The 15,864-nt window shown below is 42.7% G+C and overlaps 1 protein-coding gene across 1 annotated transcript; it reads left to right on the forward strand.

Annotated features, from left to right (window-relative positions):
- The first annotated feature begins 2,727 nt into the window (after positions 1-2,727).
- On the forward strand, positions 2,728-15,640 carry CSRP3 (cysteine and glycine rich protein 3). The gene is made up of 6 exons (XM_058807264.1): positions 2,728-2,817; positions 7,789-7,919; positions 11,628-11,796; positions 13,191-13,326; positions 13,769-13,862; positions 14,950-15,640. The coding sequence occupies exons 2-6, from the start codon at positions 7,808-7,810 to the stop codon at positions 15,027-15,029; spliced, it is 591 nt and encodes a 196-aa protein (XP_058663247.1). The 5' UTR covers positions 2,728-2,817; positions 7,789-7,807; the 3' UTR covers positions 15,030-15,640.
- The last annotated feature ends 224 nt before the right edge of the window (positions 15,641-15,864 follow it).

Here is a 15,864-nt window from a genome sequence, read left to right on the forward strand (position 1 = left end):
TGAAATGTGCCTGGTAGACCAACCTGGGATAGAAGAAATGGTAGCAAGCCCCAAGATTCAGGCCTGGACTGCACAAAATATATAATTAAAACAGCTACCCCAGTAAAACAAACTCATCTGCTCTTTAATAATGCAAATAACCTGACAGAATATTTCACTATTGAAATATTCCTAAATGAGGGGGAAAGAAGAATAAAAGCTGGAAGCGGGAAGAATTCTCCCTAGAGCACTGAATAGATTTTTGTATTCGAACAAGATAACTGATCTTTCTTACACCTGTTATCAACTTCCTTCTGGAATATAAAGGCAAAGGTTTTAGAAATTTGCATTACTCAGCAGAAACAAACCACCCCTTTCATTTCTGAGCACCACAGCTGACAGACTAAGAAACTAGAGTACTTAGGCTTGGTGAAATGGTCTTGTCACACATTTTGGAAAGCTGAGCACGTTTTGGAAAGCTGAACTTGTTTTCTGCCTTTCTGCCCAGCGTCCCTTGGCTCCTGACATCCTGACACACTGCAGTTGCTTTTTCACCAGCACTTTTCTTGCTGCGTGCTGTTTCTGCAGGCTGCAAAGCTGGTGCTCTCCCAGCTCCAGGGGTCTCCTGCCCCAGCAGAGCTGCCTTTGTCCCTGGCAGCCCAGCTCCCTGCCCTTCCCACCTTGCCTCCCCTGCCCTGGGTGCCTGCTGAGCTCTGGGGCAGCCCCTCTGAGCCCCAGCTGGTTTGCTCTGGACTTGCTGTGTTCCAGCTCTCAGGGCAGGGCTTTAATCCCTTCCCCTGATCCATAGAAAACTCTACTTTCCACTCCAGTTCATGCATATGCAACTCCAGCTCTGTGTCTTGAGTCTTCTAACCCCAGGTCCTGCTAACCACAGCTGACCTGGAATGATAGGGAATCCCAGGTACCTGTATGGATCCAGCTGTTCCTTGGAGCTGTGATGAGCCTTTCAGCAGTCCTTACAGGGGCACACAGAAATTACAATCCTTACAGGGGCACACAGAAATTACAGAAATTACAATCCTTACAGGGGCACAAGAAATTACAGAAATTAAAATCCTTACAGGGGCACACAGAAATTACAGAAATTGCAATCCTTACAGGGGCACACAGAAATTACAGAAATTGCAATCCTTACAGGGGCACACAGAAATTACAATCCTTACAGGGGCGCACAGAAATTACAGAAATTAAAATCCTTACAGGGGCACACAGAAATTGCAATCCTTACAGGGGCACACAGAAGTTACACAGCAGCAGAGAAATCAGGCAGCACCCAACACCAGGAAAACTAAAAGTTCATCACCTGCATTTTCCCCTTAAATCCTCTGCCAAAACCAAAGGGAAAATACTTACATTTTGGGGCAAAAGCTTCCTTCACAGAGTTCCCTGCAGCTGGGTATGGCACAAATCCATCCAAGTACACGATCTATAAAATAAGAGTGAACATTACAGAAGCTTCATCCCTCTCAAATGTCGGGGGATTTGACTTACATTACCTAATGTAAGTCACCAAGGGTGCCAGCACAAAGATTCAAGAAGCTTCTCAGTGCTTCCCATGTATTCCAAGAGGGGGTTCAGGCCTGCCCCTCCTTGCTGCCCTCGTACAAGGAACCCTCACAGCACACACTGCACCGTCCCCTCTGCATTTGGCTTTGTCTGATACAGAATAGTTCCATCAACTATCTGGGGAGAACCACCCAGAAGGGATGGAGGCCAGTTCCTCTGCTCAGGAAAGAGAGAGTCCTTCCATTTTACACCAAGGACCTGTCTCTGCATTATAAAATCTGTGCCAGACTCAACAGCAAACAGATTTATAGGTTCCCAAGAGTTTTCTCAGCAGCCTCAGCTAACTGACCCCTAAAATCTAAAGTCTGATGTGGATTTGGCATCTAATTTTCTTATGCTGCCATGAAAGTCCCCAGGTTGAGACTTTCAGCTTGAGAGTTCTGGTGTTTAACCCCTGGGATGGGCCCTTTCATACACAGCAAAGTCCACAATCCTGGACAAAGTTGCTAAATTCAGGCATCTGCTCAGAAAAATGAGAATTAGCTTCTAAACCTCAAAAGCTCCTAAAATAAAGCCCTGTAAAAAAGTTCACACTTTGCTGCCCACATCTCTAACACATCTGCAGCCTCATCCATTTCCAAGGGGCTCAGTTAGGTATGGCAAAGATAACTGCAATAATTACACAGGCTAAATATTATACATATTATCTACCCACCGTAATGCCTAAAACCAGTAAAAAATGGAAGATTTAGGTGAAAGCATAATCCCCTGTATCCTAGAAGGCAAAATATTTGTATCCCTCAAACCATGAACTGTAGAATGCAATGCTATTTAGTTTAAAACTGTTGTTTTCCTGGAGGTGCTACAAACAAGTATTATTATTTTAAACAATTATTTTGGTAAATTACTTTTGGCAACATGACCATTAATAACGAGATCGCCATTTCAAGAGCTGTTATTTTATGATTCACACTTAAGCAATGCAGCAGAGCAACTATAAAACTTTAATCTTTATTTCTGATTTGTTAGGCTGCAGTCAGGAATGTCCTTTAGGTGTAATCCGAGGGGCTGCATTGTTGTCCACCTACTCACAAGCAGACACCAGGGAACAAAATGCCAGGCTTTTGTCAGAGGTTATTTTCAGCTTGGTGATAGCAGTGGCATTGCTCAGATCCCTGAAACTCTCCCTGCCCTCCCCTCCCAGCCCACAGGGCTGGCAGAAGGGGTCACTGCATTTAAAGAGAGCAGGAGCCCCTCCTGCTCAAACCCTTCGAGACACAAGAAGAGAAGGAGAAAATTCAAGCGACTCCGGTGAGTAGGGTCCCACGGGTTCTGCCAAAAAGGGTTTGGGTATTCTTTTATTCCTAACAGATCATAGAAGCAATTTGTTGCCTGACAAAGAAAACCACTTTTGTAGGTATAGTGCAGAAATATGAGTGCTACAGAGCAGTGTTTTAGGTTTGGGTAGCCAGCAAAAAGAGAGATTCTTCTGGCTCAGCCACGGAGCAGGAGCAGGGCTGGGGGATCCATCCTCACTAGAGACACTCCTTTGGACTAGGCAAGACTGGGGAACAGAAGTTTCAGAACATTTAAATATTTTCTTACAAAGCTACAGAATTATTTGTGTGCAAACAGTCAGTCTTTAGAAAGCGCACGCACACAGCACACAAACTTGTGTGCTTCCATAATGGTAACCAAACAAATCCCCCAAAATCTTCAACGTATTTAATCTTGGTGACCAATTGGTTTCATGTCAAATAAGAAGAAAACTTCTGAGCAGACCTGACGAGAAATGGCTAGCTAAGAATGCAGGATGAAAGAATTATTCCCAAATCCATCATTCAAGCATTCTAAGAGAGCACGATTGGCCAAATCTTCAGGAAAAAAAAATCAAATAAATAAATAAATACATACATACATACACATGTGTTTTTGCTATGAAATTTTTCTGCCTAAAGGTGAAAGTCTTTCAGAGAACAAAGCCTTGCACATAGATAAAATAATTCTGTGTATTATCTCATTCATTACAGTGCTATTTTAAAGTCTGCAACAGTTTTGTCTGGCACTTAAGGAACTTAGTGCAGGGATAAGCATTTAGAGAAGGATCTTGTGGAAGGAATAGTGAAAGCTGATAGCCCAGGATCAGGCCTGGAAAATTGAATGTGTCATTTGTAGAGCAGGATGCAGCTTTCCACAGCCACAGGGATCACACTGAAGCATGAGTGCCAATGTTCAAGCATGTGAATGTGGGGTGTGCTTGGTTTCTAAGTCAGAATGAAGTACTTGTTCTACTGTCAGATGCTGTGTTTTTTGGAGATGCAATCTTAAATTTCTGCAAAAGTGTGCATCGAGGAAGTTTCAAAGGAAATGTAGCATCACTAGGCTAGAAAATAATAGAAAAAGTGGAAGAAAAGAGATGAAAGCAAGGGAATGGGGCACTATCAGCTCTCAGCAATGCACGTGTGCTTCACATGAAGTCAGTTAAAATCTTTTGTTTCAAAGTGCCACATGTAACTTAACATGACCAGTGTCAATGAAAAAAATCAATATTTACTTTCCAGTGTTGAAATTCCCATTCCTTGACCTCTCTGTGTTGCTTTACTGCAGATGTAAGGGGAAAATGCTGGTTATTCTGAGATCATGGTGGAAGCTCAATGTCTGACACTGTCTAATAAGATTTACCTGTAGCCACAGCCTGCTGAATGCATTGGAATGTCAGAAATATGATTACAAACACATAACAAGATCACATCTCCATCAAATGAGCTCAGGCTTCAAGCACAAGCCTTCCCCCTGCTGCGAATCTCTCCTGCTGAGGGAGAAGCATGTTCCACAAGGGGCTGGGTTTTGACAGAAACACCCCCAGGCTGCCGAGATGCAGTGGCATCTCAAATGCAGACACATCAAAAGAAACCCTCACCGTGAGTGTCAGCTGCAGAGAAAAGCCACAGCAGCATTTTATTGCTGTTATATAAAGGAGGACATATCTTGTTATCCCACGGTGCTGGTGGGGTGAGCAGCACTAGGGAGGTCAAATGAGTCATGGTGGTCACAGGACAGGGCACAGCAGAGCTGTGATTAGATACCACAGTGAAGGTCTGGCTGCACTGGCATTCCCACAGGCTTCAGCTGGGAAACCAATTTCAAACATGGCCTTGACACTTTGCATTTCAGCGTAGGCAGCCATGTGTGAGTTTTGTATTTCTATTGCTCGTTAGGTAAGGAATCAAGGAACGAGTTTTCTTACCCTCTGAGTCTAGACCAAGCAGCTTAGCTGGGACCAAAAATGCAGAGAGATGCAAGGCACACCCTGCCCACCACTCCCACCCAGCACTTGTGCTGCCCGTGGTCACAAAGACCAATATTCCCCATTCTGTTTATCCCTTTCACAGCCGCCCTGCAGCACATGTGGCAGAGAGATAACCCTGCCAGCCACACACAACACAGCTCTGCAGCCCATTCAGATAAGACCTGAGCTCTAGACTGCCAAATGCATGAGCATATAGAAGGGAAAACCTTGTGTTTAGCAAGGAAGCACCAGAATTAATTCATTAATTAATTACATTTTTCACATGCAGCACAGTCAGGCATAGGCACTGCCTTTTACTCCTCCACATTTCATCAGGCCCGTACTGCATCCACCACCCATTTAGATCAATGGACCAAAACACATTTTTGGATTTTATCCTTATCAATGGCACTTTGATTAGAGAGAGCCCCTCTGTGGCAGTGATGTGACACCCAGGTTTGGACAGTGTGACTAACAGCCCAAAAGAAGACAGCTCACAACTGTGCAGAGCATACCAATGCTTCAAAGGCTTCCTTGCTTACAAAGGGGTGATACAGCTCTAAGTAATGGGAGGCACGAATCCTTGGCTGCACATCTGACATGTAAATGGTGCTCCATATAGAAGCTGCATTCTGAGGAATGACACAAGCCGCTGAACAGCATTTGAGCAAGGCCAAGAGCACTCCTGCAGCCCAACAGCACCCTGAGTGCCCACACGTTGCATCTAGCACTCAGGAGTTTCTGCGTCACACATTGCTTACCTTTAGGATCAGTCTGCTCTACTTCCCACCACCAGAATACAACAAATACCATGTGATGAGCAGACATGAAAAGCTAACCAGATTAAGACAACAAAGTTCAGGGAATTTCATGGGGCTTTAGACACTGACACCCAATGAAATGATGTGAAGTGGAGACTTTGGATCTGTTTTTTTCTGATGACAAATGGGAGACCGAGTTCTGTTTCTATTGAAAGGATGGAGCTTTACCCACTGTACAGTTTAGATGAGTACAAAAGTGTGAGTGCCACACCCCTGTGGAGACTCCCAGAATTCTCATGGTGAGCCTGCAGCACCCCAGGGATGGCGGTCAGCTCCAGAGGGATGAGCAGAGCCCGGACAGGAGGAGCTCAGATGTGCCCTGTCCCTCACCCAGCTGTTCCTCCAGCCAGCACAGGCACCGTGGATGCACTGCTGGTCTTACACCAGCATCCTTACAGAAATATTGATTTCTGCCATGCCTTTCTTCTTTCTCCTGCAGCTTGCCATCAGGTGATGCCAAAACACCATGGAAAATGTGCATGCATGCCCAGTCATGCTACTATAATTGGCCTCAGGAACAATGGTCCTTCTAAGAGCTCTTGACAGCACAAGGTTCACTATCACACTTTATCAGACTTTTTCAGAGGTTATTTTTCCCCTTCAGCTGATGATGTAATTGGAGTTACCTTCCAGCAGCTATCCTTGCTGCTGCAGTTTGGGAGGCTTGCTGTGCCTTTGGGGAGACCTGAGAGAGGGGAGGCAGCTTTACAGGGAGCGGAGGTACAAACCACTCTCTCCCAGCGCTGCCTCAGCTGGGAAGGGATCCCACTGGAAACCTGATTTGAAAGGGAACGCTGTAGACACCGAAATCTCATTTTAATTTTCAAGGAAGCGTCGCAAAACTGGTTTTTATCCACATTTGCTCTTCCTTCTTTTAAAATGTTTGAAGCATCATTTGAAATGTTTTTGTAAGAGAAAGAAGAAATGGCACCAATACAAAAGTGCTTTAAAAGCAGAAGAAAATGTAGAATGGCAGAGTGAGAATAAGATTTTACCTACATGAAAGATTCCTTTATCTCACATTTAAAAGAAACTGAAAAACCAATTTAACAGTGCCGTTCAGTGAAGGCTTCACTGAGTGAGAGGGATCAAATTCATTATTTGTTTATTCATCATTCATCATTGTACATTGGACATGAGTCTAATGTAAATATATAGTAAAATGTTAGTCTAAAATGCAACTAATTGAAAATACCAGCTCTGTTACATTGCTGCTGTGATAAATCCCCCTCTCTCTATCACCTGACCTCAGAAGAAAATTCTCAGGTAGCAGGCCTGATTCAGCCTTCAAAATCCTCCTCTTAGTTACCTTTTGGTGAGTTTACTCAAACACAAATAGCACAAGCAGGCTTCAAAAAATAACTATAATGAGAAGGTGACTGGTTTTCCAAGAAGGAGGAGGAAGGGCCGTGCCAGGGGCTTGGAACAACCCGATAATTCGGCGTGCAGATGACAAGATGACGTCCCAGGCTCTCCAGAAACGATGACTCAAACCAGAAAACAGAAGGGCAGGCTGGGGCTGGGGCTGTTCCAGGTGTGTGACAGCACAATCTCAGGGAAAAGCACTCAGCCTGGCATCAGGAGACCTTGGCAAGGCACTCCAGGGCTGACTGGAACGGCAGGAACTGGAACAGAAACCATGGCCCTTCTTTTCTCTGATGGTTAGGTTTTAAATGCAATAGACAAAGAAAAAAGCCCACACCTTAAGCACCCCAGGAGCCCGTCCATTATTACTGTACAATGGCTGTGCAGCACAGAGATCTCACATCTGTTTCGTGAGGAACTCAGAAAAGGTTGTGTTGGAGTACAGGAAAGGGCAGTGTTGACAGAAAATGACTGATGGAAAACAAACCCCAGATCCTCTTTTCCAGAGTGATCCTAGCACCTTTTCACTGAAACGCCTCACATTCATTTCACGTATTTACCATCACAATATGCCAAGTTAAGGAATATCCTTTTTTATGAAGGAATCACAGGGATTTGGACTGTCCCTGTCCCCAAAGCACCAAGGCAGCACCCTCACTTCTGCTACCACACAGGTATGAGGTATATTCCAAGTATGCTGTAGCAGTTGACTGGAGAAGGAAGAAAAACAAAATTTTAAGTCAAGCCATTTCATTTAAAAGAATTCATATTTGCTGTTGCATTTATTTATGTAATTTGATTTCCTAGGTTAACCCTACACACCAGGATGCCGAACTGGGGCGGAGGAGCCAAGTGTGGGGCCTGTGAAAAGACCGTGTACCACGCTGAGGAAATCCAGTGCAATGGAAGGAGCTTCCACAAGTCATGCTTCCTCTGCAGTAAGCTGGCCTGAATGCTTTAACATCTCAACACCCCCACAGCTCTGTATAACTCTTGCATTAAAGCCAAACATTTATTTCTGTATTACCTGGCAGGCAGTTTTGCTGCCTTTTACCTGGAGCAATCTGCCTCTTGGTCTCCTGGCTTTTCTTTGTCCAAACATGGGATGGATTTTGTCAGGGACACGAAAGTGCTGCAGAATCACAGTGTCCAAGTCCATCTCCAGGACACCCTTCCTTCTGTCCCACCGTGTGGCACACCACAGGTTTGCTCCAGGTTAGAAAGCCCAGCAGAACTGAACAAGCAGCACCCATCAGACAGAAGGATGATTGCTTCTTTACTTTCAGGAGAGGATTACTTTCACAGTGAATCCTGGCACTCATTTGTTTCACTCCGAAAAGCTGAAGGACCCTAGTGCCATCAAAACCTGCCACCAACACTCTGCATGTTCCTCAGCCTCCCTCCCTGTTCCACGTACTCCCATTTCACTTACTCCTCCCCTCCACACTCCTCTGTGATGTTTGGTTTACAGGAATTTTGCTTTCTCTGCAGAAGAGGCAGAAATTTGTAAAAAAAAAAAAAATTCAGAGAGAAGGTACCAATTCAGCTCTGTTTGCCCTGTGTGGATAGGGAGAGAGCAAACAATTTGCTAAGAACCAAAGATAGCTGAAGAGTTTATCTGGCAGAAAATACTCGGGATTGGCACCTGTGCAGTACGGCTCCCAGCGTGACAGTTTAGGAGCCACTGAATCCAATTTTCTCCTTCCCTTTCTGGAGGGATACAGACTTCTTATTTGGAGGCATCGGACTAATTTTACATGCTTAGCTGATACAGAGCAGCTCTTTGCAGAATGAAACCAAAGGACACACCTGAGCTGTCTGTGCCTTTGCCAGCTGCCCCGAAAGTGATGCCTAAAACTCCAAATGATGCCTTTAGTGATGCCTAAAAGGCCAAGCAAGAAAGGACTCCCTCAAAAAATTATCAGTTAACTGACAACCTTGGGCCAATTCTTACAGAATGGCAAAAGGAAAATCTCAGTCTCAGCTAAAACTTTCTTAATGCTTCCATGTTCTGGCTATAACAATAAATAGTAAATAAAGATCTGCCCTAATATAGCATAGTTATGAATATTTCTCTAGTGTAGTCTTCATTCTTAGTACAGCTGAATTATTTTCTTTTAGTGATTCATAATGAACAACTTTCATTAGCTCTATCAAGTATTTGGTTTGTTGTGGGGCTTTTCTTGGTTGGTTGGGGTGTATTTTGTTGTGGGTTTTGTTTTTTTTTTTTTTTTTTTGGTTGGTTGGTTTTTTTAAATGTTCCTTTATTTGTCCCATGTTTTAAGTCTGAATTAATTATTAATAGGTTAGATACTAAAAATAGAATTCCCATCAGAAATATGCTTAAGGTCAAAACCCAAAGATGCATCTAAATTGCCCAGCTGGCATATAAAAGGTATGTTAATTGGCTTTACTTTCCCCCACGATTCACATACACTGCTCAGTCGCTCTGGATGCGTCAGGATCACGTGTCACATTCGTGGGCTTTACTGTGAACCATTTATAGGATCTCATTTCTCAACAGAAGGAAACCAATTCTCCCCAGCCTAAACTTGGGCATGGAAACAGTTAGTTTAGCTGCACTTTTGTATATTTCTATCTAAATGTATATAAACTTTTGTATATTTCTATATAAAACTATTTCAAATACATCCTCTATTTCATATTGTATTTGACCAGGTATACAAAGCACATCAGTATTTTTTGACCAACGAGTTCAATTTCAGCAGAATTATAAACAACTCAAAGCAACCTGTTAACACGGGAAGGATCAGACAAGCTAAATTATTTACAACACTCTCCGCTCCACGGTTTTTCCCTACAAGTATTGCAAGGAGAAATTTGTTTCCAGCAATCCCTCCTTGCCATGCAGGCTCCCGTTTCCCTGCAGGCTGATGTTTCAGTGACAGCTTTCACCCCAAGGGCAGCTGTGGTGGGCATTGGGCAGGATCTCACTCCATGAACCTGGATCTCCTCGGCGCGGGCGGGAGAGCAGGATCTGCTGGCAATGACAGGTCTCAGGACCTGCTGGCAATGACATTATGTTATTTCAACAGTAGCACTTCAAGAGCTTTTGCTCCATCTGTCGTGGTGAATTGATACCCTCTCCCCAAGGTACCAGAAATAGAAACACTATCTACTGCCAGAGTTTCCATCATCCCTTAACTCCCTTAGCAAACACAATTATCATGTCAAAGCCAGAGTGCAGTACAGAAGTGCCTCACTTTACTTCTGTTAGCTATAAAGGTCTTTGCAAATTATTTCTCCCTCCATGCCACACAGGGAGGAAGAAAGCCACAAGGATAACCAGAGAGCTGGGGATGTATAACTAGCTATACTGCCCCTGAACAGCAACCTGCTCTGGGGGTTGGAACTGCATGATCTTTAAAGTCCCTTCCAGCCCAAACCAAGCCAGGAGTCTATAATTAAAGGTGCAGAGGTTCCAGGTTGTACATTCCCTGTGGTGGATAAATTGGATTCAGAGGAGGACATTTAAAGTAGACATGAGGGAAAGGGGCTAATCAAACCCTCAGGTGTCTCCTCCAGAGCTTGCACTTCAGGCCACTTCCAATGCTTCTGCATTTCACAGTTTTCTGTTGCAAACGTGAACTCAGCAACTTTATTTTCCAAGCTATCAATAGCCCATGACTGGAATGCCTTCTGCAGCGTAAGCATTTGTTCTAAGGAACCAGGACAGAAAGTTCTTCCCTAATTTTTCCCCATTTCTAATCAACCACTGTCAAACAGTGAACAGTTTATGAGAAGTACTGAAACAGTAATTTTTTAGCATACTGGAAAACCCTGGTTTTTAAGAGAGATTCTGATCTGAAACATCTTCCTCCCTCTCTGTGGGGTGGAGGCTGTCTCACACCGAGTTCCCCAAGGGGTGCAGCAAACACAGGCATAAAATCCTCACTAAGCACTGAGGAGTATAGCTACTGTATTTTTTTCCCCATTCATTATTAGAGGACATAATTTGTAATTTGTATTTGTATTCCCTGATGAAAGGTGGGCATTCCCATGACACCTTCTGTCCAAAAAGCTGCCAGACCTTCCTTAGTGAGCTGAGCTAAGCTGTCTACTCCTGCCATCCTGGAGGAAGCCTGACAGAGCTGACACTTGCTTTGCCCTGGTGCCACAGCTCCAACAAACAAATAATGAGAAAAAACCCCAACATGTCCTGTCTGACTCCAGACAGGAGTCAATGTTAAACCCTCTCTCAGAAACACACCACGTCAGAACAGCCTGGGCTGAGCTCAGAAAGCCACCACAGACCCAGAGCAAACGCTCTGAAAAGGCCAGATCAATGTCTCTGCAACCTTCTTTCCCCGGTTTTTAAGGTTTGGGAGTTCAGGATGCCCAATTTCAATCCCAAGCCCATTTTAAGCTTCACAGATCTAGATTTCCCTGGGGTTACAGGATAACTTCAGAGTGGCAAAAGAAGAACAGGTTATGTGCACGCACACACACACCTCCCCCTTACTTCAGCAACAACTCAGTCAAGTTTTATACTGACAAGTTTCCTACTGGCTGGCTCCTTTCCCCACATTTTTAAAGCTAAACAAAAAGAAATACTAACTGCAATTATTTTAATTCAAATTTGAAAAGGCAAATGCTGATACGTGCCTTTCTCTCCCTGTTCTCAGTGGCTTGCAGGAAAGCTCTGGACAGCACCACGGTGGCAGCTCACGAATCTGAAATCTACTGCAAAACCTGTTATGGCAGAAAATACGGCCCCAAAGGGGTTGGCTTTGGACAAGGGGCTGGATGCCTCAGCACGGACACCGGAGAGCACCTGGGCCTGAACCTGCAGCAGTGAGTCAAACCCCAGCCACAGCTCCTTGTTCTGCTTCTTCTTGTCTCCTGCCAGGGTGTTTTATATATTTCATTCTGTTTCCATAACAACATCCAGCATAAGGAGCAGAGCAGACTTCCCTACACCCTTTTCTTCCATAGACACTGTAATTTACATTTTTTAATGATGCTCAATCTCTTTAAGCCTCCTTTACAAATTATACCCTCCTTCAATAGGTAATTATTCTGTAGAAGCAGCCTTTATATGCCACTACATGTGTAAATGTTCACTGCATTTGTAATCTGCCATTTGCAGCACAGTGGTAAAGTCACATTGGCCACAGAAAAAGATTTTTTCTTTTTCCTGTTAGAGGCTAAAATTTAGTTAACATTTTACTCTTAGAGAAATAATCACACTACCCCATACTGCTAGTGCTCCTCTCAATGGGGGCAATAACATTTCTAACATTTCTCAATGGGGGAAGTAACATTCTCCTCCCTGTGGTTCTAATAACACTTACAAACACACTGAGAATGTCTTTGAACAAAAAGAATTCTAATGGGATACCATCTTCCAAAAGCACGTAATTAGCTCTGACAGTTCATTTTTATAGGATTTTCCTGCAATTCTCAAAGTTGCACATTTCTACATCAACAATGCTTCTTCCTCCCTCTGGTGGTCTGCTATAAAGAAACCAATTAAGCAATATGCTGTGCAGGAAATAAAAGCTTAAACAATGTATTTAACTGTAGCTCCTTGCGCCATACAAATCCATTACGGGCAGAGCTCTGCGCCCAAAACTGCGGCATCCTGAGGATAAAATGAACTGTTTCGGTCCAGCTATCTGATAAATCAGAAATCATTCTGTCCAAGGCTTTATGCACAAAGATTTAAAACACACAGACCAGAAATAAAAAACAAAGCTACTTTTCTGATGTCCTTTTGACCCCAGGCCAGGAAAGAACCTCAATTCCCCATCCAAATGTTTCACTACCTAATGAAACTACGGCATGCAAAACCTGAATTGTTATTTTCAGTTTGATGAGTACCAGCAGATAACCAGTTACAAAGACTAGAGACATCTTTTCCTTTTATTTTCCCTGTTGCCTCTCAATGAGAGAAAATTGGTTTTTACTTCAGTTTTCATTAAATATAATCTTTTGTGCTCATGGCTGCTGCCAGCTCCATGTATTTAGCCCAGAACAGGCAATATCAGTGCTTACATTACCAGCTTCTCAATCATACAACACAGAATTCAATCGAATACTTTCATTTTCTTTTTTTTTTTTTTTGTCCCCTTTTGCATGTCAGAGATGAGCAATTTAGTATCTTTTATGCCTTACTAAAAAAATAATTAAATCCTTTTTCTAAAGAAGATAAGATTTTTAAGCAGCTTTAAAAACTTCTGTTTTAGGGGGTCACCAAAGCCTGCTCGCCCCTCAACACCAACTAATGCTTCAAAGTTTGCCAAAAAGATGGTAGATGTGGATAAATGTCCCCGTTGTGGCAAATCAGTGTACGCTGCAGAAAAGATCATGGGAGGAGGAAAAGTAAGTAGTGACTTCAGCGCTAGGAAAAAAACCCCACCAATTTATAATAGTGAGAAACTACAGCTAAAGGTCCTCAATAATTTCAATTTTCGTTCATAAAGAAAACGCGAGGATGAATTTGCAAATTGCTACAACAGGTTTAAAATCTTGTACTTTTTGTAAATATTTTCCAACTTTTTGCTTCTTATTGATGTCTGAGGACCAAGCACAGTTTACTGTACAAGCTGGCTGCTCCTCTATCTCTGGGTATATTTATCAACATTTATGTGTAGAGGCAATTGAAGATACCTTAGACAGCGTAACTCAAAAAGGGCTAACCCAGAATGACTAAAAATGGAAGCCACAAGATCAACAGATGAATGTTAACCCTTCCACACCACCAAAGCAGTATTTGTTTCTTGCACTGTCTGTGCCACACAATGACTTCTCTCCCCTTGCTCAGCCTTGGCACAAGAGCTGCTTCCGCTGCGCCATTTGTGGGAAGAGTTTGGAATCCACCAACGTCACGGACAAGGATGGAGAGCTCTACTGCAAAGGTGAGAGCTGCAGGAGCTGAACTGGCCTGCAGAGTCAATCTAGAGTTAGTCTCCCTAGACCTGGGATTGCCATTGGGATTTACCTTGTTGTACACTAACACCCCCAGGAAATTTAATTTTTGTCCTTTTTTAACAACCTTCTGAAAGCAAAGAGCTATGGTGACATTGCAGTTGCAGCTTCTACTATTAACATTTAAATTTAAAATGTTACAGATGGGACAACCTCTCAAACCTGTCAGACCTTCTAACAGAGTGCTGGCCATATCTGCTGGGCAGACTCTTGTACCTACACCTTACTCAGTAAAATAAAAAAAACCCACACAGATTCAGATCTTTCGTCCTCCAAATTAGAATTCTTGCCAGTAAAGTTGCAAAGATATTTCCACTGCATTGGTAGCACAGAAGATGATGCAAAAATAGTAAATTACACATCTAGATCTTCTTCTCAGACTCACAAAGTTCACAGAATTCAGTTGACTCCTAGGAATAGCTTTAGGGGAAAAAAAGTACATGAAGCTTTTATATACAAAGCTAAACTTTACAGAGAACCCTAAAGAAGAACACTGGAGTTCTGTGACTTTGGGTACAGTCTGTTAACCACAAGTGGATCAAGTTGGCATATTCGGAGAAATATACTCACCATCACCACTTAGAGTTGTGATAAACAACTATGCACACGTTAACTAATAAAGAGTTTAAATGGAATTACTTAAATGCCCATCAATAGTTTCTGGATTATGCTCCAGCTCTTCTTAAAAATCTCTGGCTTACTTTGTACTACTCATCAGATCAAGCTTTACTGAGCATTTTCAGACAGGAAATTAGCTTTAACGAAACTATTACCTAGATCTGAAAAAACAGATAATTTCTTAGCTTTCTTTGAGCCACCAGATGCAACTTCTGTGTACTTCAAATATGTAATACCAGCTTCACTATTAAGACCTGGATAAACTTACAGAAAATACACTATTTCAGACTTCCTTCCTTTTTATCAACTTCAATTTGATAATTTAAAAACGAAAACCAAAAGGTATTAACCTCCGAGAGCCTTCAGAGCACCATTTACCTCCCACTCCTTCTTTTGCAGTTTGCTATGCAAAAAACTTCGGTCCCAAGGGAATTGGGTTTGGTGGCCTCACCCAAGTGGAAAAGAAAGAGTGTGAATGAGAAGAAATGGATGCAACAGACTCAAACCGCTGTTGATGACACCAAGTGACAGCTGTCAAGTAAAACATTAAACAACACATATTGCTAAGTACCTAGGGCATTTGATTAAGATTTTCCTCCTTGCAGGAAAAAATAATGAGCTGTATCTTAAGAAATTCTTAGAGTAGATTAAAAAAGGTACAATGATAACACTAGACTCATGTTTGCGTTTAGTATATAAAGACAAAGAACCTCATGGAACATTATTGCTTCTTAAGCTAGTACTTGTTACACTTTAGACTGGAAGTTTAGACTCCTAATGCCCCCTTATGACAGGGATCCCTTGTGGAGCGAAGGGCCCAGGTGTTCCCAGTTAGATTGTATTTTCTGCTTTTCACAATGTTAACCTGTCTGTATTTCCACCAGTCTCCTAGCTGAGTTTTGACTAGGCTGGCAACTGTGTTAGAACAAGTAGCTGTAATTCGCTTTGACACAACTAAAAAGGATTTTTTTTTAAACACACCTTTCTCTGAGGGAGGTGTTTCTAAAAAAACCCAACATTTTCTCAGGATATAGTGGTGTAAGTTTTGTCTGTTTTCAAGCTACAATAAAGTACTTACTGCTTCACATTATTTTTATTTGTATTTGCTTGTGCTTACACATTGTACAGAGCTGAGATAAATGGATTTCACCAAGATGAATGAAACCCCTCACAAGAATTGCATTTCACTACAGTACTTACAGTCTATTCTAGATGCTATCTGACTTTAATTTCCTGATCTTGAACCCTTTTCCTGCTGGTTTTCATTGTTACCTACTTTGACTTACATTCATATCACACTGTACAGCTGGCCCC

Source organism: Ammospiza caudacuta, chromosome 6 (genome assembly GCF_027887145.1).
Source record: "Ammospiza caudacuta isolate bAmmCau1 chromosome 6, bAmmCau1.pri, whole genome shotgun sequence".
In the NCBI taxonomy this organism is placed as follows: Eukaryota; Metazoa; Chordata; class Aves; order Passeriformes; family Passerellidae; genus Ammospiza; species Ammospiza caudacuta.

Coding starts and splice junctions, on each gene's coding strand:
- CSRP3 (XM_058807264.1), top strand. CDS start 7,808: ATGCCGAACTGGGGCGGAGGAGCCAAGTGTGGGGCCTGTGAAAAGACC. Junction 11,797..13,190: donor CTGGGCCTGAACCTGCAGCA/GTGAGTCAAACC, acceptor CTTCTGTTTTAG/GGGGTCACCAAAGCCTGCTC. Junction 13,863..14,949: donor TGGAGAGCTCTACTGCAAAG/GTGAGAGCTGCA, acceptor CTTCTTTTGCAG/TTTGCTATGCAAAAAACTTC.